This window comes from Podarcis erhardii (assembly GCF_964252035.2).
Source record: "Podarcis erhardii genome assembly, chromosome: 2".
In the NCBI taxonomy this organism is placed as follows: Eukaryota; Metazoa; Chordata; class Lepidosauria; order Squamata; family Lacertidae; genus Podarcis; species Podarcis erhardii.
In genome coordinates, this window is record NC_138498.1 from 22,167,002 (window position 1) to 22,194,911 (window position 27,910).

General features: G+C 45.7%; 1 protein-coding gene across 14 annotated transcripts in view; it reads left to right on the forward strand.

The window, feature by feature from the left end:
• The window catches only part of KMT2D (lysine methyltransferase 2D), a 109,568-nt gene that overhangs the window by 7,341 nt on the left and 74,317 nt on the right, over positions 1-27,910 (forward strand). For 8 of the 14 annotated variants that reach the window (XM_081849454.1, XM_081849452.1, XM_081849453.1 and 5 more), the window contains exons 2-11: positions 10,244-10,308; positions 13,305-13,437; positions 14,308-14,525; positions 17,051-17,160; positions 20,546-20,708; positions 22,434-22,599; positions 22,724-22,838; positions 24,798-24,946; positions 25,608-25,801; positions 26,739-26,870. In XM_081849454.1, the coding sequence (XP_081705580.1) occupies positions 10,260-10,308; positions 13,305-13,437; positions 14,308-14,525; positions 17,051-17,160; positions 20,546-20,708; positions 22,434-22,599; positions 22,724-22,838; positions 24,798-24,946; positions 25,608-25,801; positions 26,739-26,870 (1,429 nt within the window). In that variant the 5' untranslated portion in view covers positions 10,244-10,259. The remainder of the gene's footprint in view (positions 1-10,243; positions 10,309-13,304; positions 13,438-14,307; positions 14,526-17,050; positions 17,161-20,545; positions 20,709-22,433; positions 22,600-22,723; positions 22,839-24,797; positions 24,947-25,607; positions 25,802-26,738; positions 26,871-27,910) is intronic. The other 6 variants (XM_081849446.1, XM_081849457.1, XM_081849458.1 and 3 more) reach the window with 2 other exon arrangements.

Consider the following 27,910-nt stretch of genomic DNA (forward strand, 5'->3'; position numbering starts at 1 on the left):
TGGACTGTAGTTTGTGTATAGACTTGCGGTGCAGGGAACTCTCAGCATAGAGATTTCTGAGTACAGTGGTACCTCGGATTACATATGCTTCAGGTTGCAGACGCTTCAGGTTATAGACTCCGCTAACCCAGAAATAGTACCTCGGGTTAAGAACTTTGCTTCAGGATGAGAACAGAAATTGTGTTCGGGCGGCGCAGCGGCAGCTGGAGGCCCCATTAGCTAAAGTGATGCTTCAGGTTAAGAACAGTTTGAGGTTAAGAACGGACCTCTGGAACGAATTAAGTACTTAACCCGAGGTACCACTGTACCAGAACTGAACAGAGCTCAACAGTCCTTCCATGTAAATATAGGTGTGTCTAATATAGGTGTGTTTGTGTGGTCATTTTTTTTTTTTGCAATAGTTAAAAAACTGGGAGTTGGAAATGGTTGGCGATCTATTGCATGTCATTCTGTGGCTATTGCATGTCATCAATCTTACTGTTTGCCCGTTCCTGACACAAAGGCGTATGTGGCTGAGGCAGAGGTTTCTTCTTTTCCTCGTAGGCCTGAAAGACGTGACTTGCTTTTTTGCACTGTAATTTTTATTATCCTCCAGTCATAGATATGAATCCTAGGTGCCCTTTGACATGGTGGCTCTGACAACCATCACTGTGCCATACCCAATATCCCCATTTTTCTTCAAAGTCAATAAAAACTCCTGTCCTATTGTGAGGCTATATTAAAATACTTAATACTCTTGTGCTGCTGAAAGGGACATACATAAGTCCATTAAAAGATACATTTTCAGTCACATGCAGCGTTCAAAATTTGCCAGGCGTCTTTTGCCCCTGGCTATCGGTGGCACGGTGGGTTAAACCACAGAGCCTAGGACTTGCCAATCAGAAGGTCGGCGGTTCGAATCCCCGCGACGGGGTGAGCTCCCATTGCTCGGTCCCTGCTCCTGCCAACCTAGCAGTTCGAAAGCATGTCAAAGTGCAAGTAGATAAATAGGTACCACTCCAGCGGGAAGGTGAACGGCGTTTCTGTGTGCTGCTCTGGTTTGCCAGAAGCGGCTTAGTCATGCTGGCCACATGACCCAGAAGCTGTACGCTGGCTCCCTTGGCCAATAAAGTGAGATGAGCACCGCAACCCCAGAGTCATCCGCGACTGGACCTAATGGTCAGGGGTCCCTTTACCTTTACTATCGGCCACATGTGACCAAGAGGATGCCCAGGTGCCAGGATGCCATCGAACGCCTCTACCATCTGGAGGTGCATGTCTGGGGATCCTTGGATCTTGACTGTTTTCACACACTAGCAGTACATTCTGTAGAATTCTATTCATTATATTGTATCTGCACAATCGGAATGAATTTCAGGAACCAAAAAGTCCTATTGAAAAATACGACTTTTGAACCGTCTGGCCCCAAAATGGCAACTAGGTAAGGCATCCCGTTTTAGCGACTGTAACCCTTGTTTAAGGAGCCATTTGGCACCTAGCTTATATATCTGAGTTTCTAACACTGGTCATGTGTTAAGGTCAACCCAACATCTACGGTATGAAACAGATAAGGTGTTAAACATTGCAAATTGGCAAACTGCGTGCTTGAACAAACCCTGTTTTAATCCTTAAAGCAAGTTGTGATCTATAAAGGCCGCTTCACATGTTGCATAAATGGTTTTCGTGTAGTCGGTCCACAACATACGTAGTTATGTTGTCACAGAAGATTGCTGAAACTCTTTGATCAGCGCCTTGATAATACAATCCTGTGTGCTTCTGCTTGCAGGTATTTCTCATTGAATTCAATGGGCCTTGCTTCCAGTTTACAGTTGCAGCCTGAGTGCATTTGCTACTGTGTTGGCAAAAGTTGGCACTGCAGAAAGAACCAAGGCATATATAGATAGTTTTATTTGTATGCTCAAATGTTTAAATGTATGTTCAAACCATTGCTCAAGGTGGCTTGCGGCATGAGAATAAAAATCACCTAATTACAAACGTAACAAAATTATTAAAAATCAATAAATAAAACATGAAAAGTACATAGCCAAATTAAACAGTTTCCACATAAATCATAATAAGATCTAAAATAAAGATACAAAGATTAGTATCAATTACAGCAGCAACAACACCCCAGCCTAAGAGTCTGTTCCGCAACCTCAGATTTTGTAGCTGGAGTCAGTCCGGGCCCCGGCTTCCCAGGCCAGGTGGGGAAAGGCCTGCAAGGCGGGGAACAGGTCTTCCAGCACTCGCAGCCAAGATTAGTTTACTTGTTACTAGCAGGGTTGAAGCTGTTGGTCAGTTAGATTAATTTATTTAAGAGCTTCGGATCAGTCAAAAAGTTACCCCTAATTAATCACCCATCAGATTATTAGAAATGGTTTAATTATTTTTAATGCAAGGACTTCACCAAAATGTAAGGAGGGAACGCTTCCTCTTTCAAAGATGGTTTGTGATGTGGTACGTCAACATGTTTGCGTCATCCATAAAATGATGGAAAAATTATTTTTCCCCCCCAGGACGAGTTTATATTTATTCAAGGATACGAAGGTGTGTTTTATTAAGAAGCATCTATTTCAATCAGCTAAAGGCTTCTTTAACTGTGTGGTGGCCTTCCTAGAAGCTATTTTAGGCAATGGGTCAAACAGACCTGGAGGTTTTGTGCAAAAGACAGCTGCTGAATTGCAGTTTACAGTCTAAGAAGTGAGGCAGGTCCAGGCGGGGGGGGGGGGCAAAACAGGCATTTTTTCTCTTTTTTCCCCTTCCACTAAACTTGGCAAGGGGAAGGCTGGATCTTTGGGGTTGAGGTTCCCAGGAGGGACAGGCTTTGTGCATCCTTCTTCTCTTCCCTGGGCTTTGGGGAAGTTTTCCTCCGTGTCATTCCCACATGGGGAAGAGTTAAGCTTCCCCCTTTGGAAAATGTCACTGTCTGCTTTCTTTAATGGAAGATCTGAACCTGGATTTTGGGAACAAGGCTTAAGTAATTTTGAAAAGCATCATCCTATATAAGCCCCCTCCACCAAGGTTGCCTTACACCCGATCTGACCATTTCCCCATCTAACCCAGCAGTGCATACTCTGACTGACAGCAGCACTTCAAGATCTCAGGCACGTGGTCCTTCGCAGTGAATGCTCTCTCTATCTTTTCAGCAAGGGATGCCCAAGGATTGACTCTGGGCAATGCAAGTCCTCTATCATTGAGTCATGATCCCTCCTCTGTTTGTTAGCAAAACACCCTGCTAGAAATTTCGTTGCTAAATTCTGCGCCAACAATTGCCTTTGGAACTCAGACTGTGCTCACAAGCCACATTCACACCATCTATTTAAAGTGCTGTGGTATCACCTTATAAACAGTCGCTGCTTCCCCCAAAGAATTCTGGGAGCTGTAGTTTGTTAAGGGTGCTGAGAGTTGTTGGCAGACCCCATCAAAAAGAGTTAGTTCCCATAGTTCCTTGGGAAGAGGGGATTGATGGTCAAACCATCCTGGGAATTGTAGCTCTAGGAGGAGAATAGGGGGACTCCTAACAACTCTGAACACCTTTAACAAACTACAGCTCCTAGAATTCTTTGGGGGAAGAATTGCAATGATAAAGATGAGTGTGTTACCGAAGATGTTGTTTTTGTTTCAGACAATTCCGATAATCAAAGGGGGAGCAATATTTAAAGAGTGGCAAAGAGTAATTTCAAGGTATATCTGGCAGGGAAAGAAGCCGATAATAAAATTCAAGTTATTGACTGATGTGAAAGATAGAGGAGGCTTCGCCCTGCCAGACCTGAAATTATATTATGAACATTTAAAATGGTATCATAGCACTTTAAATGTGTAGTGCTAATGTGCTCATTGTTTTCTGGTGGTTCTAAGAGATGCTTTGATTCAGTCTATTATTATTATTATTATTATTATTATTATTATTATTATTATTATTTAATTAATATACCAGCCTATACCCAGAGGTTTCAGGGCGGTTCACAGAAAAGATCAACATAAAAACCACAATATATAATCAAAATAAAAACAACAACCCAATAACAGCCCCCCACTACTGTTGTCGGGTAATCGCTCCCTGCACCCTTGTGGTGTAAGCGCTCTCTAAGTCTTTTGGATGTGCTCTGCTGTTCTTGGAGATGTTAGTAGACAAGATGGCGATTGAGGTAGGTAGAGCTTTGAATTTTATAGGCTGAATTTGGTATCTTATATTCTGCCCCAAAGAATATAGTAAGGATATATAGATATAGCAAGGATGAGGAGTCTGTTGCATTCCAGGTATTGTTGGACTACAAATCCCATCATCTCAGCCATGCTTGCCTGATGAGAGGTGGAATGCAGCATCTAGAAAACCACACAAGTCCTCCCTTTCTGAGCTATAGAGAGACACTGCACTGATTTTTAAATACAGTCGTACCTTGGTTCTTGAACATAATGCATTCTGGGAGTCCACTCAACTCCTGAAACCATTCAAAAACCAAAGTGTGTCTACTGATTGGCTGCAGGCGCATCCTGCAGCCAATCAGAAGCTGCGGAAGTCGCGCCGGATTTTCAGTTTCTGAAAACCATTCAAAAACCGGAAACTTCGCTTCTGTGTTTTGATCGTTCGGGAGCCGATTTGTTTGGGAGTCCAGGCGTTTGAGATCCAAGGTACTACCGTAAAGGAATCAAAAGTATACGTATTACATTGAGGCTGAAGTCCTCACACATTACCTGGGAGGAAGCTCCCTGGACACAGTGGGAGTTGCTTCCAAATCAACCTGTATGGGGTTGTGCTGTGTGTAGCTCAACCTTGAGAGAGTGAAGAAAACTTGAATTCAAGAAGACTTTTTGATGTTTTATGGAACCTTTGGTTCCGGAACAGAACCCGGTCCTGGTTCCCGTTAACTTCCTCTGCTTGAACGGGTTGTGATCCCAAAGAGAATCCGGTTTTCTGCCATCCGATTGAAGGACGGACATTGCTAGCGGAGGAGTTTCTGGGTAGAAGTGAGCAATAGTCTTTCGTTCTTCAGGCAAAGCAATGAGATGTCTTAGCAGCAGGGATGCCATATTTTGAAGAGCGAAAAAAAGAGGATGTTGAGATGACTCTCATTTTAAATCCCCCTACTATATGTAGGCTGTAGAAGCTGTGATATATTGCTGAGGGTGGGGGGCAAGAGAAGAGAAGAGGAAAGCAAGTCTTAAACCATCAGTTATGTCTATGTCTCATCCAGGAAGTATAGCCAGATGCATTTTGTCAAATTAAAAAAAAAACCCACCCAGACAGAAATTTTACCCCTGAAAAAGAGGATGTGTCCTGGGAAAAGAGGACACATGACAAGCCTGGTTCGCTGAAATTTAGGATCTCCCTTTTCTGTTATACCGTTAAACACCAAAGAGAATGTGAATGAGTCAATAAAGGCAGTGATCTTCATTCCTTTCCGACCTGGGATCCACCATTAACACCAAGCGCCAATATTCACAATACAGTGGTACCTCGGGTTACATACTTAATTCGTTCTGGAGGTCCGTTCTTAACCTGAAGCACCACTTTAGCTAATAGGGCCTCCTGCTGCTGCCGCACCGCCAGAGCACGATTTCTGTTCTCATCCTGAAGCAAAGTTATTAACCCAAGGTACTATTTCTGGGTTAGCGGAGTCTGTAACCTGAAGCATATGTAACCTGAGGTACCACTGTATGTTTAACCATGTGCCAGTGTTTTGCCCCATGTGTCTATCTTTAGGTCTCATTCCACCCCCCACCCCCGCATTTTCTCTTGAATTTGAAAAAGCAAAAGGCGTTATTGGCGTGACCCTCAGATTGTGGGTCATAACCACCAGCTGAAGTCCAATGGCTTGGCTCCTGTACACAAGGGGGATATCCTTTGGTTATAAAAGAATGTAGCATTCCCTAACCTGGTTCCCTCTTTGGGTCTCAGAGGTTGACTGGTGCGTGGGGCAGTTCTGGGCACCTGTCCTTCTGCCTGCTGGGCATACCAGGAGGGGCAGGTGAGTTTGCCTCCTGATACGCCACTGATATGCCCAGCTGCACGATGCCACAGATTCCAACTTTCTCCAGCCTCAGCGATGAGGAGTTTTAGTGCAACATCTTTGGGGTTGGCTCCAAATTGGGGAAGTCTAGGATAATGCGTCCACCTGCACACCCACTTGCTAGTTGGCTAGGGCTCGGAAGCCTTACAAGGCAAGCGAGAATATCTTGTGCGAATTCCCACCTGAGAAACCCACCTTGACAGGGAAGGCAACATATTCTAGATTGGTGGAGGGCAGCTCTTGAGCTTGAGGTGGGGTGGGGGAAAAGATGGATGCCTTGTTAAAGGGTTAAAAGACTTCTCTCCAGGGAAGGGGGCTTCCATTTGCAGGAGACAGAGGTTCCGCAGACGCTATGGCAACAGGTTCAAGCCACCAGGGAGCAGACATCTTCTGAAGGGGAGGCCGGAAAGTGAGGAGCGCTGTCAGTTGGACGTGGTGCAATTTGGTCAGGAGAAAGAGGAGACACAGTCTGGCCTCCTCTTCTCCGCAGGAAGTGGGGTGGCCTAGCTGGAAGCAAATGAAGGTTTTGGAGTCTCCCTCGTTCCTGGACTGAAAAGTAAAGATTTGGAGAAAGTCTTCCCTCCAGAATGACTTTAAGCAGGAACTCCTATATTCCCAGTCATCCCCTGCCTTTGGGTGTCTTGTCTTAACTCGGTGATAGGCCACCCCCAAAGAAGATGAACGAGAGGCTTCGTTGAGGAGGAGCACCCAGAGTCCTGAACCTGAGGCCTGCCCCTTCCTCTAATCACCTTTGCTTAACTTCTGGCCCAAAATGCCACTTTTGGATTTGTTGCGTGGCCTCCTTTTTTGGTGGGTGGTTCTGGGTGCAGCCCCTGGCTGTCCTGGGAGCTTGTTGTCTTGTGGCTACTTTCAAGCGTCCCTACTTTCTATTTGAACATGGCAGATTATAGAGAGGCCTTTTCTCAGACATCTTAGTGGATGTTTGCTGTTGCCACAGCTGCTTTCTGTCCCTCTGAATGTTTTGAGTGAGGTCAGTCTGTGTAAATGCCAGTGGACCTCTTCCTGCTTTACATCATGATGATGATGATGATGATATTTCTATGCCACCCATCTGACTGGGTTAACCCAGCCACCCTGGGCTGCTCCCAACAGAATATTAAGAACACAACAAAACATCAAACATTAAAAACTTCCCTATACAGGGCTGCCTTTACATGTCTCTTAAAAGACATATGTTTATTTCCTTGACATCTGATGGGGTTGCATGGTTGGGTGCCACTACTGAGAAGGCCCTAGGCCTGGTTCCCTGCAACCTCGCTTCTTGCCATGAGGGAACCACCAGAAGTCCAGGGGAGTCCTGTCCCAGATAATTCTGTGATGACTTACTCCACTTATGGAGTGAGTAAAGTACAGTGGTACCTCGGGTTAAGTACTTAATTTGTTCTGAAGGCCCGTTCTTAACCTGAAGCACCACTTTAGCTAATGGGGCCTCCTGCTGCCGCCGCGCCACCGCTGCACGATTTCTGTTCTCATCCTGAAGCAAAGTTCTTAACCCGAGGTAATATTTCTGGGTTAGCGGAGTCTGTAACCTGAAGCGTTTGTAACCTAAAGCGTATGTAACCTGAGGTACCACTGTATTCAGTAAGGCTCCGTGTGATCTGGGGTGTGTGTGGTACTTAATTTTGAGGGGAGTAACGAATTTGGATTCTGCATGAATTCAGTGGGGCTATTTTTACTACATATTGGGGGAGTGTGTGTGACGCTTTGGAGAATCCTTTACACTGTAAGAAACGCTGGGTTTTCTTGGTTGCCCCAAAATAACTTTGGGCTGGGCCCGTCAAGGACAGCGGTGAAACCCGTTAAGGGTTTTTCCAAGGAATCAGGTGGGGAGGCCTCATGGGAGGCCTCAAATGTCACATGGTTGCAATAATTTAGAAGGCCATTTCTATATGGAATTGCAGAATGATATCTGAAGGCCATTGGCAACCAAAGAGATGCAAGTGTGCCCACCATAGCCCCCTTCTCACACACCCCTGCAAATATATTTTGATTGGATAAGATTCTTGTTGCTTACAGAGTTTGGATTTGGTAAATCCAGAGGTTCTGTCTGTCGCTGTTCATCGGAAGAGACTAGGTACTGAAAAACCTGAATTAATGGAGCGTTTCTGTGTCACTGTATTGATGTGCGATCAGATTCCCCACCCCCCTTTAAAGTGCTCCCTGTGACCTTTAATATTGCCAGCATTTGCACAGACTGCTCTTCGCTTTTGCTTCCTGTGTTTCCGTGGGGCGAGAACTCTGGTTTGTTGGTTTGTTTTTAAAAACGGGGGTGGGTGGTTTTGCAGTTACTTTTAGTACTGTTGCTGTGAAAGGGGCAACTCTCTGGTTTGGGAAATTGAATCTTGGCTTTGTTTTGGATTTATTCCATGCCGTTGTAGCGAAATCTTGGAGTGACGGTCACAGCATTGAAAAGAGATGCAAAATCTCTGCTCCCTTAAAACCCCATAGCCTTCAAAACCCACTTGCACAGGTGGTGATCTAGACATGTATTTACATCGCTCGAGGTTTCTGTATCTTCTGTGCTGGTTGTGCAACATGGAGCAATTGCACCTTTGTACAAGGGGCTTGTGAGATCTCGTTTTATGGTCATAGCTTTTGAATTAATGAGCGGGGGAGGGAAGCATTTCCATGTCAACAAGGCCAGGCCTCTCATCACTAGACCTTAAAATTTATTTTCTTTTCTGCTTGGGCTGGAAGAAAGCTAAACACTGGAATTACAAAGTTGTTAAATTCCTGTTAACATTTGACAGTAAAGAGATAAAATACCCTGTGCGCCATAGAGCTGGGTGTTTTTGCTAGGATAATGCTTATTACAGTTTAATTTTAGACGCCTTTTCGCAGAGGCTTCAAAGAGTCGAAGTGTGTTAAGAAATTGGGAAGCAAATTGTCGAAGTATTTAGAGCCTGACATCATTTTCGGTTAACTGGAGATGTTAACCATCGTTAGGGTGTCCCAAATCTTAAAACACCATCCTGTGATATTGGGGTGCAGGCGTTTTATTTTTCCAGTGTATTTGAAATAAAGCTGCTGTTAAATTAATCAAATATATTCAAATTGGGCTGGGGCAGGGGCAGGGGGGAGAGAGAGAGGTGCTCTAACAATATTGTTAGAGGTTCCAAAGGGATGGAATATCCTTTGATATATGTGATTTGTACCCACTGCCTTTTGTGTTTTACAGCAAGCCCCACTGCCCCAATTACGGGGGGGAAAGAGTTCACTGTGCCACAATTTCCCCAGTGTAACTTAGAATAGTCTGAGGATTTCCTACAGCTCCGGACCCCGATGCTCTTTGGTTAGGCAGAAGCCATTTTACCTATTCCCATTTGTTGGAAAAATGAGAGAGTTCTTGGAAATGGGAGTTTGGGGGCGGGGTAGAGAGAAGCAGGTTTGCTTGTTTTTACGTTACCTGAGCTTAATTGGGGGGAAGGGAGGATAATTGCATTTATTACAATCTGGAGAAAGTTGTTTTTCCCATTTTATTCCTAATGTTGGCCCTCTTTGATGCATAGGGAAGTTTAGCAGTGTGTAAGCAGAAATTCTTAGGATGCTATTGATCTGGGCTTCTAGTAGGTCACTGTCCTCTTCCTCTCGTGGCTCTTGCACAGCCTCTTCTGCCTGCCTCCATCCCTCCCAGAGCCCCAGTGCTTGCCTCCAAGAGCCATTGATTCAGAAAGAGGAGTAGATTTTACAAAACAAGTGCATGTAAATGCAGATTCTGTGTCTTGAGTGCAGAACCTGGTGTGTGTCAACATGTGAAGTTTTCCTTTCTTGCATTTGTTGGGCTTTCAGTGTCGTCTTAAATGCATTTGTTGTTTCCCCATGTTTAACAGTTTTTAATAATCTTATGTGTACAGTCGTACCTTGGTTCTTGAACAGAATCCGTTCTGGAAGTTCGTTTGACTTCCGAAAATGTTCAAAAATCAAGGCGCGGCTTCTGATTGGCTGCAGGAGCTTCCTGCACTCAAGCGGAAGCTGCGTCGGATGTTGGGCTTCCGAAAAAGTTCGCAAACTGGAACACTTCCGAGTTTGCGGTGTTCGAGATCCAAGGTACGGCTGTACATCGCTTTGAGATGGTGGTTTGGAAGGTGGTTAATAAACTGATAGTAACAGTAAATAATGGGGCTTGACCACAACATGGCTTATGTGGCACTGCTGAAACCCTAGTGAGAGGCTAAGAAGAAAACAGAGCTGGGGAGAAGGAAGTTTCCTGAACTGTTTTCCTTCTTGCCTAGGTCTCTTGGATACAGGATGGATGATCAGAAGCCACCTGGTGAGGACAAAGACTCTGACACACCAGGTAGGTCCCCCAGTTTGGCGTCTGTTGATGAGTAGTTTGCCTCCACAAGAGGTTCAGATTCTGTGGTTGCGAGAGAGGAGAGATCTCCAGAGCTCTCCTCTGCTTTCAAGAACACGGCCTTCCAACCTACCCAAGTGACGCTGACAGAACACCCCCCACATACACTAAGTAAAAGAATGTGTTTTATCACAAATCCCTCTCCTTCCTGTCTTTCCCCCTAACCTTACACAGTGGTACCTCAGTTCTTGAACGTCTCCGTTGACCAATATTTTGGTTTTCGAGTGCCGTAAACCTGGAAATAAATGCTTCGGTTTTCAAACACTTCGGAAGTCAAACATGCCGCGCGGCTTCCGTTTTGAGTTTTCCGTTTTCGAACTTGAATGGTCTTCCAGAACGGATTACATTTGGAAACAGAGGTACCAATGTCTCACAACAAATGTAACTGATCTGTATAAAACACAACCTGAACAAAAGACACAATGGAAGTGTATTTGTAAACCATGAAAATCTTTAATAAAAATTACTTAATTTTTTAAAAAAGTCTTTATTCCAGCAAGCATTTTCACCAAAGCCTGGTTTTATAGTTTTCATCCAATTTTTATCTTTTCTGTCTTTTTATTTCTTGATAGATAAATTGTTTAAATGAATGAGAAAAGGTAAAGATTAAGGACCCCTGGGTGGTGCTGTGGTCTAAATCACTGAGCCTCTTGGGCTTGCCGATCGGAAGGTCAGTGGTTCAAATCCCTGCAACAGGGTGAGCCCCCATTGCTCTGCCCCAGCTCCTGCCAACCTAGCAGTTTGAAAGCACACCAGTGCAAGTAGATAATTAGGTACCGCTGTGGCGGAAAGGTAAACTGCGTTTCCGTGCGCTGTGGTTTCCGTCGCGGTGTTCCATTGCACCAGAAGCGGTTTAGTCACGCTGGCCACATGACCCGGAAAGCTGTCTGTGGGCAAACGCCGCCTCCCTCAACCTGAAAGCGAGATGAGTGCCGCAACCCCATAGTCACCTTTGACTGGACTTAACCATCCAGGGGTCCTTTACCTTTTTACAAGAGAAAAGGCCAACTCAAATAATAAAAGAGTTTTTGTCAGAAACCAAGGATTAGCCATTTTCATATTTTTAAGGGAATGTAACACCAAAAAAGAAGAAAAAGAATACAGCCTTCCAGAATTAAACACAACGGAGTGGGAGTTTTTCTTGCCTTCGCAGTCTAGGGAGGAACTGTGGGTGACAGAGAATACTGGGCTGCCGTTGAACACAGGAGCAGTGTGCTGAGTTCCCTCTCCGATGTGCAGTTTTGCTGGCTGTGCGCCTTGACATCATGGCAGTGTGCAATAATCCCGCCTCTGTCGGCCATCATTGACTGCACTCTAGGGAGGCCATGGATCACCCCTTGTAACCACATCAGAACCCATTGGAGTAGATGCTATGCATGGGGGAACTCAACATGCAGCCGTCTTTTTGTGTGTGTGGCAAACCAATGTTTTCGTTTGTTTAGCAACTTGCAAATCTTGTTAACCTGAGAGATTGACGTTAAAATGACGGATGAGCGTCAGAGCGGAAGACCACCTACATTCTGCTCTCTCCCAAATAGAAATAAAACCAGCATCAACAGAAATATAAATATACGCGTTATGAAATAGTGTTGCGTTTTAAAGTACACGTCATCCATCTGTATCTGTGTAGGCTTGGTAAAGCAAATAAAAAATCAGCAGGAGCCTTAAAAACAGTAGAGTCAATGTGCCTGCCTAATCTCAATCAGGGAATTCCAGAGTGAGGAAATATGAAATATTGACTTTGTGCAAGTATGGAAGAAACATTACATGGCATTTTGCAAAAGTGCCAGCTCTGCAGGTTGAAGCTGTCAGGTGAACATATTATGGTAAACTGGTCCTGAGTTGGGTCTCATTTCTGTCAGCGGTATCAGTATTGGTGTCAAACTTTTATTTTAGTCACAGACCAGCGTAAAATAAAACATACAGGTAAACTGAACACGTAAGACTTAAAACAGGCAAGGGATAAAAACTAGTAGCTGAAAGGTGGTTATATCTAAAGGTAAAGAGACCTCTTGACCATTAGGTCCAGTCGTGGCCGACTCTGGGGTTGCGGTGCTCATCTCACTTTATTGGCCGAGGGAGCCGGCGTACAGCTTCCGGTTCATGTGGCCAGCATGACTAAGCCGCTTCTGGCAAACCAGAGCAGCGCACGGAAATGCCGTTTACCTTCCCGCCAGAGCAGTACCTATTTATCTACTTGCACTTTGACGTGCTTTCAAACTGCTAGGTTGGCAGGAGCAGGGACTGAGCAACGGGAGCTCACCCCGTCGCGGGGATTCGAACTGCCATCCTTCTGATCGGCAAGTCCTAGGCTCTGTGGTTTAACCCACAGCACCACCCGCATCCCATTGTATCATACATAACTTTAAAAGGTAGAAACAAGGACAAACGGTTAAAAGCGACTTTAAAGGAGGGAGCATGAAGGAGCACGGGTCTTGCATTTTGGGCCTACCATCCTTCGACGAATATCCATAATAGCAGCACAAAATCTAGTAACTGAGTATGTAACATCTGGGTTTTCATCTTAAAGTAGCAGGGAGGCATTAAGTTGTTCTGTGTGACCTGGAAATTTATGTTAGTGTAGGCAAGATGAACTTAGCTCGTATATCTGTATGGTACTGGCAGTGAAAAAAGGCATGTTCCATCGCTTCTCAGCCTTTTGGCTAAGATCAAGCGTAGCATCTATTCCTGTCAGCAATTGTGCTTGATAATGCATATATTCCCCCCTAGACACGTGAAGGTCTAAGGTGGGGTGGGGCGGGACCCAGAAAAATGTGGAGGGAGGGGAGATTTCCTCCCCCCCACAAATCATTTCCCCCCTCGGGCCTTCATCTCTCGTATCACTCCTCTGTGAAGTCCTCAGTTTGGGCAGGGAAAGTGACACGAGCGATGCACTTCTTACCCGGTTGCCCGGCTTTTTACAAAATACCCTCTTTCAGCAGCAGATGGAATTGTGTCCTTGGAGGAGCAGGGCAGCGTGGAAGCGGATCCCTTGAAGCCACCAGAAGAAGGCCCTGCAAAAGAGGCATTGGAAGAAGTGGAAACGAAAGTAGGGCCACCCCCGACCTGCAGGTGGGAGACCTTCGGCGGTGTTCCCCCCCCCCTTCCTTCACTTGGAGCTCTTTTCTTCTGAATGGGGAAGCTCTCAAGGGTTCATGGTTAACAAACCTTAGTAGGAGAATCTGGGGAAGAATTTGAAGGGGAATCCGGAGCCTTTGCTTGGCATCGGATGGGCACAGAGCATAGCTGTCAACCGTCCCTTATTTGGCGGGAAAGTCCTTTATCCCAGCGCCGTGTCCCACTGCTGTCCCTTATTGATGATGTCCCTTAAATTTCCCTGGAAGCAGCTCCTCTCCTTCCCTCCCTGCTGGCCAGGGAGGAGGGAGGCTCCAACTGTGTTGCTTGGCTGCCTTGCTCACCCAATAAGGAGTCTAAGAACGACTGGGGGGTGGAGCTTGCATGCCTTGTGCCGATCAAATCGGCCGTGTTGCCTGGGCACTTGCCTTTGCTCAGCGCTTCCCAGCAGAGAGGTGACGGTGATTTTCCTTGCTGCATCCCCTTTGCCGGGTTGCTGCGCTGTGGGAACCACTGCTTGAGGCTTCGTTTGGCTGTTGGCTGGGCTTTCTGCCTTTGGTTCGGAGGGGCTCAGAAATCGAACATACCTGTGCTGGGAAAATCCCTTATTTTGGCTGCCGATCCCTTATTTTCGAGGCTGCTGGTCCCTTATTTGCAAATCTGTAAGTTGACAGCTATGGTACAGAGAGTCCATCATGGATGCCCAAATGGGACTGGAGGACAGAAGGCCTGGATCCTGCATGCTTCCAGATCAAAGTGGCCCCTTGGGATATTTTGGGTGGCAGCACCCTTGCGGGTTGGAAGGGGGCAGATTTTCCTTGCAACGGTGAGCACATTCTCATCTCCTCCTTCTTCCCACCCTCCCAGCTCCCCACCCAAGCGCTGTGCGTTCTGCAACTGCAGCAAGTGGAGCCTTCACGGGCAGCGAGAGCTGTTGCGCTTCGATCCGGCGCCTGGCTGGGCGGACGAGCTTTCGGAGCCGCAGGAAGGGAAGCAGCCTGGCTCGGCGGAGGCTGGAGGCGACGACCTGACCCTGATTGGCTTTGCGGATGGTGTGGCAGTGCGAGAGGTGTTTGAGCCAACAGGTGAGCCCAGGAGGTGCTGAGGAACCTGGGCTGAGAGGGGCCTAGCCTGGCTCCCCTCCACCTTACCCCAGCGCCATTATGCCCTTGACAGAGCTCCCTTTCTTGATGTCTCTGTGCAGCCTAGAAATCTTTTTTTTACATAAAGAAAATCTTTATTAATTTTCACATAGACAAATATACATTACATATAATACAAAAGACGATACAAATGAATAAAAACAATAAAGTAAAAAAAGAAAAACATAATCAAATACAATATATTACGCTTAAATAACAAATTAAAATATGTAACTTCCAATAATTCTCATTATACTACTTATGTTATCCGTATTCCTTGCATAGATTCATATTATTTTATTTTGTATATAGATATATAATCCACTATTACATTTTGAATAATTCTTGGTTATCGGTATCACTCTATTTCTGCAAGTATCTTATTGTTCATACAGTACATTTTATGGTATTCTTTATATATTTTCTATTCACTAAATATCTTTTGGCTTGACATTCCTCTAAGTTTCCCAGTCAATTTTGCTAGTTGCAGGTATTCTATCATAAGAATTTGCCACTCTGTGATCGTTGGTAAGGTTTCGTTTTTCCAATTTCTTGCCACTATTATTCTGGCTGCTGTAACTGCGTACATAAACAATGGTCTTATATATATTTTTTATTTCCATTGGTAGTATTCCTAATAGAAAAATTTCTGGTTTTTTTAGAAATGTAAATTTGAATACATTTTTAAATTCACTGTAAATGTTGTTCCAAAATTCACGGATATCTTAAAAGCTGGTTGGCTTCTGATTTAGCAATACAGTGGTGCCTCGCAAGACGAAATTAATCTGTTCCGTGAGTCTCTTCGTATAGCGGTTTTTTCGTCTTGCAAAGCAAGCCCATTGACAGCTTAGCGGATTAGTGCTATTAGCGGTTTAGCGGCTTTTAGCGGCTTTTAGTGGCTTATCAGCTTAGCGGATCAGCTGATAAGCGGCTTAGCTGCTTAGAAAAAGGGTAGGGGAGGAGAAAAAAACCCGCAGGAACTCGCAAGACATTTTCGTCTTGCGAAGCAAGCCCATAGGGAAATTCGTTTTGCGAAGCGCCTCCAAAACGGAAAACCCTTTCGTCTAGCAGGTTTTCCGTCTTGCGAGATGTTCGTCTTGCGGGGCACCACTGTACATCCCTCTTTCTTTTTTATCAGGAGGGCTTAGGTTAGAGTAAATCGGGAGGGTTAGGGTTTGCAGACTCGAATCTTTTGTTTTTCTTTTTGTACTGGTGTGGTAAGAATTTACTTCTGCAGCACCGTGTTCATTACCCAGGTGAGGGAACGCACCACAGCACCAAGGAAATAAAATGGGTCCAGCACCTGGGAGGGACTGCGTGTTTATTAAAACTGTTGCAATAGGACAGCCTTGCTAACCAGCTGTTCATGAATGCTTGCACACAAATGCATGCACATGCAGAAACACAAATCGGGTACCTTGCCAACCTGAGATGCCATGCATTTATTAAAGCTATTGCAGTAGGACAGCCTTGCCAACCTGAGATGCACACATGCACACAGATACACAAAACCCGGGACCTAGTAGTGACTTGAGAGCATACACTTGGACTTAAAGAGCAGATTAACTCCTGGAGCTAAGCTCACATGCTTAGATGTTAGATATAGCTGCCGAGACCATATAGCACCGGTCCTGAAACTCCTACATTGGCTCCCAGTACATTTCTGGGCACAATTCAAAGTGTTGGTGCTGACCTTGAAAGCCCTAAATGGCCTCAGCTCAGTATACCTGAAGAAGCGCCTCCACCACCATCTTTCAGCCCAGACACTGAGGTCCAGCTCTGAGGGCCTTCTGGCAATTCCCTCACTGCGAGAAGTGAGGTTACAGGGAACACAGGCAGAGGGCCTTCCCAGTGGTGGCACCCGCCCTATGGAATGCCCTCCCATTAGATGTCAAGGAAATAAGCAACTATCTGACTTTTAGAAGACATCTGAATGCAGCCCTGTTTAGGGGTGTTTTTAAGGATTGATGTTCTGTTGAGTTTTTGATATTCTGTTGGGAGCCACTCAGAGTGTCTGGGGAAACCCAGCCAGACGGGCGGGAAACAAACAAACAAATAAATACTATTACTACTACTATACTATTACTACTACTACTACTACTATTACAGTATTGGCCCGAATATAATCCGCACCTGAATATAAGCCGCACCTTTCAAATTCAAGGGGGCGGGGAGAAAAAAAGACAATACCCGAATATAAACCACTCACTTAAAAATTCCACAGGCACTCATACCTGTTCTGTTTCAGCAGCGATATCGTAAAAGCCAATTTTTGTAAGGTCGCAAATTTAAGCTGCACTTTAACTTTTCATGGTCAGAATTTTTTTTTGGGGGGGGAATGAGGCTTATATTCAAGCCAATACGGTGTTGTTATTATTATTCCTAATTCCCCAGGCTCCTGAGTGTGTGCCTTTGATGAGATTTGCTTTGCTGCCCTGTTGACTGTTTTCCTCTTCCTGTTTATGCAGGTCACTTCTGGGCTCATCACTGGTGCGTGGTGTGGTCGGCCGGAGACTTGCGTTCGGAAGGGTCATGGTTGAGCCTCGTGAACAAAGCTGTCATCTCAGGGATTGCACAGGTTTGTCGGGGCTCAGCTGTATTGGGAGGGCTAGCTCTTGTGTGGGGTGGGCCAGGAATATATGGGGTGCGCTAGGACAGTCCTCCCAGAGCAACGTCCTAGGCAAAGCTCTAGGAACTGCTTTCCTCACGGAGCACAGAATACACCCTTAAGAGATACTATAATCCTCTGAAGGGATGCGGATGGTGCTATCTAAACCGCTGAGCCTCTTGGGCTTGCCAATCAGAAGGTCAGCGGTTTGAATCCCTGTGATGGGGTGAGCTCCCGTTGTCCTGCCAACCTAGCAGTTCAAAAGCAGGCCAGCGCAAGTAGATAAATAGGTACCCCTGTGGTGGGAAGATAAATTGTGTTTCTGTGTGCTCTGGCTTCCATCATAGTGTCCTGTTGCACCAGAAGTGGTTTAGTCATGCTGGCCACATGACCCAGAAAGCTGTCTGTGGACAAACAATGGCTCCCTCGGCCTGAAAGTGAGATGAATGCCGCAACCCCATATTCGCCTTTAACTGGACTTAACCGTCCAGGGATCCTTTACCTACCTTATAATCCTACATTGCAGGGGGTTGGACTGGATGATCCTCAGGGTCCCTTCCAACTCTGCAATTCTATGATTTTTTTGAAATACATTTCCTCACCCTCAAGTTACATCCTGATGCAGTCCTTAAATATGTTGGGAATTAGTAACCTGTGGGGTTTCCCCTCCCTTTGTCTGGGGAAAGGACCAGAGACAAATTCTTCGTGCCCTAATTCCTGCTGCCGCAAATCCTGTTGAAGGAGCAGAATAGCACCCTGGTCATAAGAAACGGCTGCCACATGCCTGGAATTTCTTGGACATAGCAACGGCTGCCACATGCCTGGAATTTCTTGGACGTAGCCAGGATTCGGTTGTCCTAAACAGCGTCCGGGCAGAAATGGCTGAGGTGTACGGAAAAATCCAGATGTATGGCAGCCCATGTTGGGAGTGTCGATTTTGGTGAATTTCCTTAAAAATAGCTCCAAAACTACATTAAAAAAAGAGAGATTTTTGCAGAAAAAGCTCAACATCTTTTTTGTCAGGGTTTTTAGTTTTTGAAATATGACAACCCTAGCATAAGAGAAGTTAAACTGTAATAGCCATATTTGCTAGAATGGTTGCAACTTGAGAGTGAATACAATGATACCTCGGGTTACATACACTTCAGGTTACAGACTCCGCTAACCCAGCACTAGTACTAGTAACCCGAGGTTAAGAACTTTGTTTCAGGATGAGAACAGAAATCGTGCTCCGGCGGCGTGGCAGCAGTGGGAGGCCCCATTAACTAAAGTGGTGCTTCAGGTTAAGAACAGTTTCAGGTTAAGAACGGACCTCCGGAATGAATTAAGTTCTTAACCCGAGGTACCACTGTACTGGAATCCAGTGATTAAAACGCAAAGTTTCATTCAACATGTAGCTACCAAGTGGACACTCCTCAACCCTCAAGTATACTTTCGCGTGAGGACCAGAGAATTGCACAAAGCCTCTCACCCCTTTTCACCCTCTGACCAACGGAGCACAAACATGCCAAACCTTCCTCCTTTTTTCCTCCCGGAAAACACTCCTGAAACCCGGCTGTGTTGCATTGCATTCACACTAGGTTGGCGAATCCAATTTTCTCCCAGTTTGTGGCTTTTGTTTCATTAGCAGAAGATTGAGATTTTTTTGTTTTTAAGTGTTATTCCCCAAAGCCCTTGCCGGTCCCTTTTTTTTTTTTTGCAGCGACTGAGGACCCGGAAGGGAAGCTCTGGGAACAATAAAGAGCTCAGGAATGCTTTCAGGATAATTAGGCTGTGTGTATACACCGGGGCTGGCAGACTTCAGCCTCGCGGGATCCACTTTGTTTGTTTTTTTACTAGAACCCCCCAAGACCCACCAGACCCGAGCCTGGTACAAAAGGCATGTACTTAGAATTAAAGAGGATGAGCCTAGGGATTTGGCTATAGTAGCAGAACTGAAGGAAGCTTTCAGTTCTCCTGAGTATTCCCACCTTTCTCCATTTCATCAGTATAATTTAATGTGGGTGGTATTTTGTCATTAAACGAGTTGAAAATCCTTGCCGGCCTACTGGAAATCAACCAGAGATCTGCCATTAGATCCCTGTCCAATTCCTGTCCAGCCCTGGTCTACAGCCTCTTTAGGTTTGCCTTGGACCAGGCTAGAGATCTGACAGCTGGACAAGAAGTTTGTGTTTAAATGAGTTGATGCGACTGGGTACCAGCCCTGCACAAAAGTGAATTCCAGGTTTGGAAACTGCTGTGCAGCGCAGGTGAAGGTCGGGTGGGTGCTCAGAAGCGCCCAGGTCCCACAGGCAATTTGCCAGAGTGAATTAAGCAGGTCTCTCGATCTTAAGGGACACGGGTGGCGCTGTGGGTTAAACCACAGAGCCTAGGACTTGCCGATCAGAAGGTTGGCGGTTCGAATCCCCATGACGGGGTGAGCTCCCGTTGCTCGTTCCCTGCTCCTGCCAACCTGGCAGTTCGAAAGCACATCAAAGTTCAAGTAGATAAAGAGGTACCACTCCGGCGGGAAGGTAAACAGCGTTTCCGTGCGCTACTCTGGTTTGCCAGAAGCGGCTTAGTCATGCTGGCCACATGACCCGGAAGCTGTATGCTGGCTCCCTTGGCCAATAAAGCGAGATGAGCGCCGCAACCCCAGAGTCGGTCACGACTGGACCTAATGGTCAGGGGTCCCTTTACCCTTTACCTTTACCTCGATCTTAAAGGTGGCTGTTCCTGTGTTTATTTTATATCCTTTATCGGAAAATAAAAAAGTACAAACGTATAAGTGCGTAGAGTGAGATGAGACGCAGAGAAGAAGAAACAAGAATTAGTACCCATGTAGAAAACAAAACAACAACACCAAAAGAAGAAGAAGAAGAAGAAGAAGAAGAAGAAGAAGAAGAAGAAGATATGGCCTGGCTTTCAATTTGAATTTAGCCTGATCTTTTATTCCCCTCCTTTCCTCCCCTTTTAATGAAGATTACCCGCTCTGGATCCCACAGCTAATTCTCCCCTGGTCTCCCTGCTGGCCCAAATAGGACTAATTTAGCCAGCTAGCCCTGGTGATCCTCTAATGTTCATTGGATGGATTTCCCCCCTAAATTGATTTTTGAATTCTGAATTTATTGTTATTCACGTTTTATACTGTATTTTATGCTGTTTTTTGTTGCATCAATTAAGTGTTTTAAATTTGTTGTTAGGCCCCCTGAGCCTGGTTTTCTGAACCGGGAAGGGTGTGGTATAAATAAAAAATTATTTAACTATTATATTTCTTACAAAAAGGGGGAGGGGATGTTATTGTAGTTAACCAGGCCTTGTTACGGTATTTATGAAAAATAAACTTCTTTTTGAACCTGCGACTACTTCCTTCCAGAAATGTGAACACTGTAAGAGACGGGGTGCTACCATTCCGTGCCATGCAGAGGGGTGCCAGCGCCACTATCACTTCCCCTGCGCGGCGACTAGTGGCTGCTTCCAGTCTATGAAGAGCTTGAAGCTGCTCTGTCCTGAGCACCTGGACCAGGCGGTACAGATGGGTAAGTGTTGGCGATGTGGCTTTCTGGAATGGGAGCCTTTTCTATCCCGGTGATTCTGTGAGCAGCATGGTACTTAAACAGAAGCGTTTTTTTGTTTTTGCTTTTTAAAATGCTTTATTGAAATTAGAGAAAAGTAACATTTAACAAAATTACCCATAGAATTTTTTTTTAAAAATTAGTGTTTGTTACATTGTATCATGTTCTTCTTAAGCTTCCAATGACTTCCAGTCAGTTTTTCCCCTTCCTCCCTCCCCTGTAACCCCTCCCCCCCAAAATTGTTCTCTCTTCAAATCTTTAATCATGTACACAGATTATTCATTCTAATTTGGACCCTTGGGTTGGCTTCCCCCTGTGCTATCTAATTCCTATAACTTGTCCATTTATTCAAAAAAAAATTGACATTTGTTTTCCCATGTATCTTCCATCATTACCTGTTCAAATATATCAGATTGTATATATTCAAAAACATAGTCATTCCGTTTTTTCATTGTCCATTTATCCTTTTCTTTGCATCCTGATGCAATAAGGAGCATACCAGCTAAGATCATCATTTCATACCAATCTTGCTCTTTTCTTTCTATTTAACCGTTCCCCAGTATTCCTGAGATAAGCATTTCTCTATTGACTTCTATCTCAACCTGAAATACATTAGAAATAACCTTTATAATCTTTTGCCAATATTCCTTTACACAAATACACTCCCACCACATAGGTGCATATTCCCCTAACTCTTGACCGCACTTAAACAGAAGTGATCTTCAGTAGGTAGAGCAGCTGGGACCTGGAGCCTGGGGTTCAGAGCTGTTATTTCTGGATTTGCAGGGTCAAGAAAAGGGAGGCCCCTGTGTGTGTGTGTGTGTGTGTGTGTGTTTCTCAAACTTAGCTTTCTCTCCAGCTCTCGTTGGACTACAACTCCCATCATCCCTAGCTGCAGCGAGGCTCCTCACGGGGTCTCTGCCATGGGAGCATATTCACCCAGTGTTTTTCCAGCTGCACTAGCTCTCAGTGGAGTACAGGGTCAGATTTAAGGTGCTGGTTTTGACCTTCAAGGCCCTTCACGGTCTAGGATCCTCATACCTACGGGAGCCCCTCTCCCGGTATGCCCCACGGAGAGCCTCAAGGTCCATAAATAGCAACACCCTAGAGGTCCCGGGCCCTAAGGAAGTCAGATTAGCCTCAACCAGAGGCAGGGCCTTCTCAACACTGGCTCCGGCCTGGTGGAACGCTCTGCCTCATGAGACCAGGGCCCTGCAGGATCTGATTTCTTTCCGCAGGGCCTGTAAGACAGAGTTGTTCCACCTGGCCTTTGGCTTGGAGCCAATTTGATTCCCTCCCCCTCTTTCTTTTTTCTTTTCTTTTCTCCTCCTGTGATGAGGCTGAATTTTAATATTTTATTGTTTCAGTATTTTAATGTTGTATTTTAATCTTGTTTTTAAGTTGTATTCATTCAACTTGTTTTTATTTTTGCTTGTTAGCCGCCCTGAGCCCGGCCTTGGCTGGGGAGGGCGGGGTATAAATAAAAATTATTATTATTATTATTATTATTATTATTATTATTATTATTATTATCTAACAGGTCAGGGATGATGGGAGTTGTAGTCCAACAACTGGGACCTAAATTTGAGAAAAACAGTGTTGTTTGTGTTTGCTGCTGCTGGACTCTGGGCCAATGTGGGGATGGTTTGGTGGATTTCGTCCCAGAGTACCCTTCTTCCCTCCTTGCAGAGGACTCTCGCTGCATGGTTTGTGACGCCCCTGGGGAGTTGCGCGACCTACTCTTCTGCACTAGCTGTGGCCTGCACTACCACGGCGCCTGCTTGGAGATCACGGTGACGCCACGCAAGCGCTCGGGCTGGCAATGTCACGAATGCAAAGTTTGCCAAACCTGTAGGTGAGTGTGAAAAAGCCCCTCGGAGGCGGGGATGGGAGGGGGGACCCCCGTTGAACACCCCAGAAAGGCCTGTTGCCAGCGATGCCTCGATTCACTGGTCGCCTGTGGCGTCTCTCCTTTGCAGGCTGTCTGGGGAGGACAGCAGGATGCTCGTGTGTGAAGCTTGCGAGAAATGCTACCACACCTATTGCTTGAAGCCAGCCATCGAGAGCCTTCCCACTGACTCCTGGAAGTGCAAAGTAAGTCCCTGCGCACGAGTCTGAGCTGAAAAACCTAAAACTCAGTGTTGAGGTAACCCAAGTTGCCCTTTGCAAAAAGAGAGTGAGTTCTGCAATCCCTTCAGTATTAAGGGAATGGGCATATACAGTGGTACCTCGGGTTACATACGCTTCAGGTTACAGACTCCGATAACCCAAAAATAGTACCTCAGGTTAAGAACCTTGCTTCAGGATGAGAACAGAAATTGTGCTCCGGCGGCGCAGCGGCAGCAGGAGGCCCCATTAGCTAAAGTGGTTCTTCAGGTTAAGAACAGTTTCAGGTTAAGAAAAGACCTCAAGAACAAATAAAGTTCTTAACCTGAGGTACCACTGTATTTGCTTTACAGTCGTATCTCATGTTACGTTTGCTTCATGTTTCGTTTTTTCAGGTTGTGTCCTGCGGCGACCCGGAAGTACTGGAAAGGGTTATTTCCGGGTTTTGTTGCTTGCGCATGCAAAGTAGCGGTAAATTGCGCTTCGCACATGTGCACAAGCCCCAAATCATGCTGCGCACCTGCGCAAATATGGCACTTCAGATTACGGACTTTTCATGCTGCGAACGGGCCTCTGGAACAGATCCCGTTCGCAACCAGGGGTACCACTGTACTCTGTTTCCAACGGACATGGGGTGAGAGGAAGGCCAGTTGAAATGCTATTCGGACTCCCCTCTGTTTCTGAGACATTGCCATGTGTTACCTATGGACTTGACTTTTTCCTTTTAAAATATGATTGCATGTTTTCATGGCACTAGATTCTGTACTGATGCGACGCTTGGAACAGAATGCCCATAGCCCTGCCTGCCCGCAAGGAATCCTCCACCACTTGCTTTCACATAGAGATACAGCGGTACCTCAGGTTACATACGCTTCAGGTTACAGACTCCGCTAACCCAGAAATAGTGCTTCAGGTTAAGAACTACCTCAGGATGAGAACAGAAATTGTGTTCTGGCGGCGCGGCAGCAGCAGGAGGCCCCATTAGCTAAAGTGGTGCTTCAGGTTAAGAACAGTTTCAGGTTAAGAACGGACCTCCGGAACAAATTAAGTACTTAACCCGAGGTACCACTGTATTCTGGAATAAGTCGAATGCCAGCCTTGGGCATTTCTTTCCCCATTATTTCTTCTTCTGTGTTCCTCTCTAGTTATGGCAGCCACAATTCAACATTAGCCTTCAGAGAACTAAACAAAACCTTGGTGATTTTCTCTGAACCAACCTAATATTTTTTATACCGCTGTGACCAAGTCCAGGGCCTCTTAGTTTCTATGAATTGTTAGCATTCAACACATACAAACAAAACAAAAACAATTGCTAACAGTACAACCCTATGTAGATTTGCTCAGATACAAGTCCCAATGTGTTCAATGTTTAAGGTTGCAGGCAAAGTTTGGAAGCTGGTTGATAATAACTTCAGGTTACTCATTGCCCCAGAGACGGCTAACCTGTGGCCCCGCAGATGTTTAGGATTCCAGCTCCTATCAGACTTAGGCAGTCTGGTCAGGGATGATGAGCATTGTATTCCAGCAACATCTGGAGGTGCACAGCTTAACCACCCCTGATTTATCTGCTTTAAACCCATATCATGCTCTGGTAAGGCTATGAGGAGACTGGTAGCACCCCATTCCTGCTTTTTAAATAACCACAGTTATTCAGTTGCGTCTGAAAAGGACAAACCGTGGTTAACATTAACCATGATTGATTGAAACGAGCTAGGATCAAACCATCTGGCATCACAGATTGTAGTTTCAACTAACCACAGTTACTGTAGCGGTAAACTCTGGTTATTTCAAACCACCCAGCCCTGCGTCTCACCCCCGCTCTTTCCAGCTTTTCCAGTTTAGTGTCTGCAGTCTTGGGGCAAGCAGGTAAGATTTTGGCAGTGTCGGAAAGACCCTCGGCTGCCTTTCCCCTCTCCTGAGTGCTCATCTCTCTTCCTCTTCCTCCAGAGCTGCCGTGTTTGTTCTGACTGTGGCTTCCGCCCTTCTGCCCTGGATCCCAGCAGCCAGTGGTACGAGAACTACTCTCTCTGTGAAGGATGTCAAGAGCAACGTCACAAGAGTGCAAGTAGCACAGAGGCCGTACAGCACAGCCAGGAGTGAGTAGCTTAGGTTGGGGAAATAATAATGGGTGTCCCAGCTCACAGTGTAGGCTGGGGTATCCCCTGAAATCGCTGATGTTAAGCATGACTGTAGTAGCTAGGTAAAGGTAAAGGGACCCCTGGCCCTTAGGTCCAGTTGTGGCCAACTCTGGGGTTGCGGCGCTCATCTCGCTTTACTGGCCGACGGAGCCGGCGTACAGCATGACTAAGCCGCTTCTGGCGAACCAGAGCAGCACACGGAAACGCCGTTTACCTTCCCGCCGGAGCGGTACCTATTTATCTACTTGCACTTTGACGTGCTTTCGAACTGCTAGGTTGGCAGGAGCAGGGACCGAGCAACGGGAGCTCACCCCGTCGCGGTGATTTGAACCACCGACCATCTGATCGGCAAGTCCTAGGCTCTGTGGTTGAACCCACAGCACCACCCGAGTCCCTCTGACTGTAGTGGGACTCAGTGGCAAATGGGAAGTCTCAGGCTCGCACATTGCCTCTGCCCCAAAACTCATCAGGGGGCCTTGGGGAAGCCACTGCCTCCCACCCCTGCAATTTTCACAATTGCCTACCTCTCAGGGTTGTTGTAGAGATTATTGAACACTTCTTAGATTCTAAGGATAGCAACTTCTGGTCTCAACTGGCCTTTTTCTTTTCAACGAACCAGGCAAACTGCCCCAGCCAGCAGCAGCAGCAGCAGCAGCAGCAGCAGCCTCATCACAACAGATAAGCCAGTGTCCCCCAAACCACTGGAGGAAGCTTGTGCAGCCAGCAAGGAGCAAGCGGAAAGCAGCTGCAGCAGCCCGGTCAGTTTGCACCAAGAAGAGCAGGTGCCTTTGGGTTGTGATGAGAAACCGACTGGTGAGTTGACCTTTGCTTACACACACACACACACACACACACACACACACACACACACATCATTGCGTTTTGTTAGAAGATTGTGGGTTTTTGGTTTTGCCAAATGATCAACAGCGGATACTGTCTTAGGGAAGAAATATCTGTGCATACCTTCCATAACTTGTAGCTCAACTTGTGAGCTATCTTGTCCACACTTTTATCATGAATGTCTGTTGCATTTTACAGCTGTTTGCAAGCACCCTAAAACAACAGAGAGCCTTGTGGCAACTTAAAATAGAGTTGGAATCAGGCTTGTGGGATACAATTTCTTTCTATTGGGACCCTAATAGATATAATCATAAGCATAATCATAAATATCAACAACAAAATATTTATATGCCACCCATCTGAAAGGGTTGCCCCAGCCACTCTGGGTGGCTCCCAACAAAAATAATAATAAAAACACGATAAAACATCAAACAGTAAAAACTTCCCTAAACAGGGCTGCCTTCAGATGTCTTCTAAAAAAGTCACATAGTTGCTTATTTCCTTGACATCTAATGGGAGGGCGTTCCACAGGGCGGACGCCACTACCGAGAAGGCCCTCTGCCTGGTTCCCTGTAACCTCACATCTCGCAATAAGCGAACCACCAAGAGGCCTTCAGAGCTGGATCTCAGCGTCCAGACTGGATGATGGAGGTGGAGACGCACCTTCAGCCATCCAGCAGTCAGAACCTGGTGGAAATGAAGGAATGAGAGAATTCTGAGCCCAGGACTTGGTTTGAGCACCAGAACCGAGCTAGCTGTCATTCTGCACACAAATCTGTTCTTGGTTATTGCAAGTGTTCTTAGTTTCCACAGTGGAACTGAGGGGTGTGTGTGAGGGTACGTCATGGAGCGGATTTGAGCTTGTTTGCAAGGAGTGTTTGAACAAGCTGTCCTCTTGTGTCCCTTCCAGAAGCAGACAAGCCGTTAGAGCTGTCCGATGTTGATCCGGAAGCCCCTGCAGGGCAGGAGCAGATGGAAGTAGAGACGCCATTAGAGCCTGAGAAGGCCCCCTCTCCGCCACCCCCTCCCCCAGTGCCACCAGGTGAGTTAAAATAGTGTTGCCGTATTTCAAACAGTGAAAATCCGGACACAAAAGTTGTTGAACTATTCTTTTTGGCAAAGTTGTTGAGGTTTTTGTTTTTTGGGGGTGTGGGTGGGGGATGGAAAAAGAGTCGTTGAACTTCTTTTGGTTTTGCCCTAAGCTTTGCTTTTTGGGTGAAAACACAAAGGAAAATAGAAGCCATTTTTGAGTGAAAATTGGTTAAAAAAATGGCACTGCTGATGTGGATTTTCCTGGACTCTTGTCCTATTTCCGCCTGGACAGTGTTGCCGACTGCGGTATTCCGGATTTGTCCGGGAAATTCCAGACGTATGGCAACCCTAGCAGGTTATGTATCAAGTCTTGTCTGTATGCGCACACGGTCTTGTTGTACCTCAACATGGTGTTGTCGAAGTCAGCAGTGTAGATATTGCTGCACCCCACAGTCCAGTTGGACAGCATTGGGCCATATGTGTTGGAACTGGTGCATAATTCTTTTTTAAAAAATAATTCACTTTCTTTTAAAATACAATCAGAACAAATCTCACATATCTGTTGGTTTCCCATCCATCCTTCCATGGTGTTCCTTTATTCCCTTATAAAGCTGCCATGTTACTTATATTTTATCCGTCCAGTTAATACCTACCAGAAAGGCCTCAGGTTTCTTGGTCCGTTTGACTTCCAAAATGTTCGGGAACCAAAGCACGGCTTCTGATTGGCTGCAGGAAGCTCCTGCAGCCAATCGAACGCCCCCTTGGACGTTTGGCTTCAAAAAATAGTTCGCAAACCAGAACAGTCACTTCCAAGTTTGCGACATTCGGGAGCCAAAACGTTCAAGAACTAAGCTTTTGAAAAACCAAGGTACGACAGTATAAATCATTTCCCAATAGCCTTTTGCCTTTCTTTCTTTTTTAAATATATCTTTATTAATTTAAAATAAATACATTTATGAAAAACAGACGTACATACAAGTACTGTAAACAAACATACAAACAAATAACAGAAAAATCAAACAAACCACCACACTATAAGATATAAGAAGA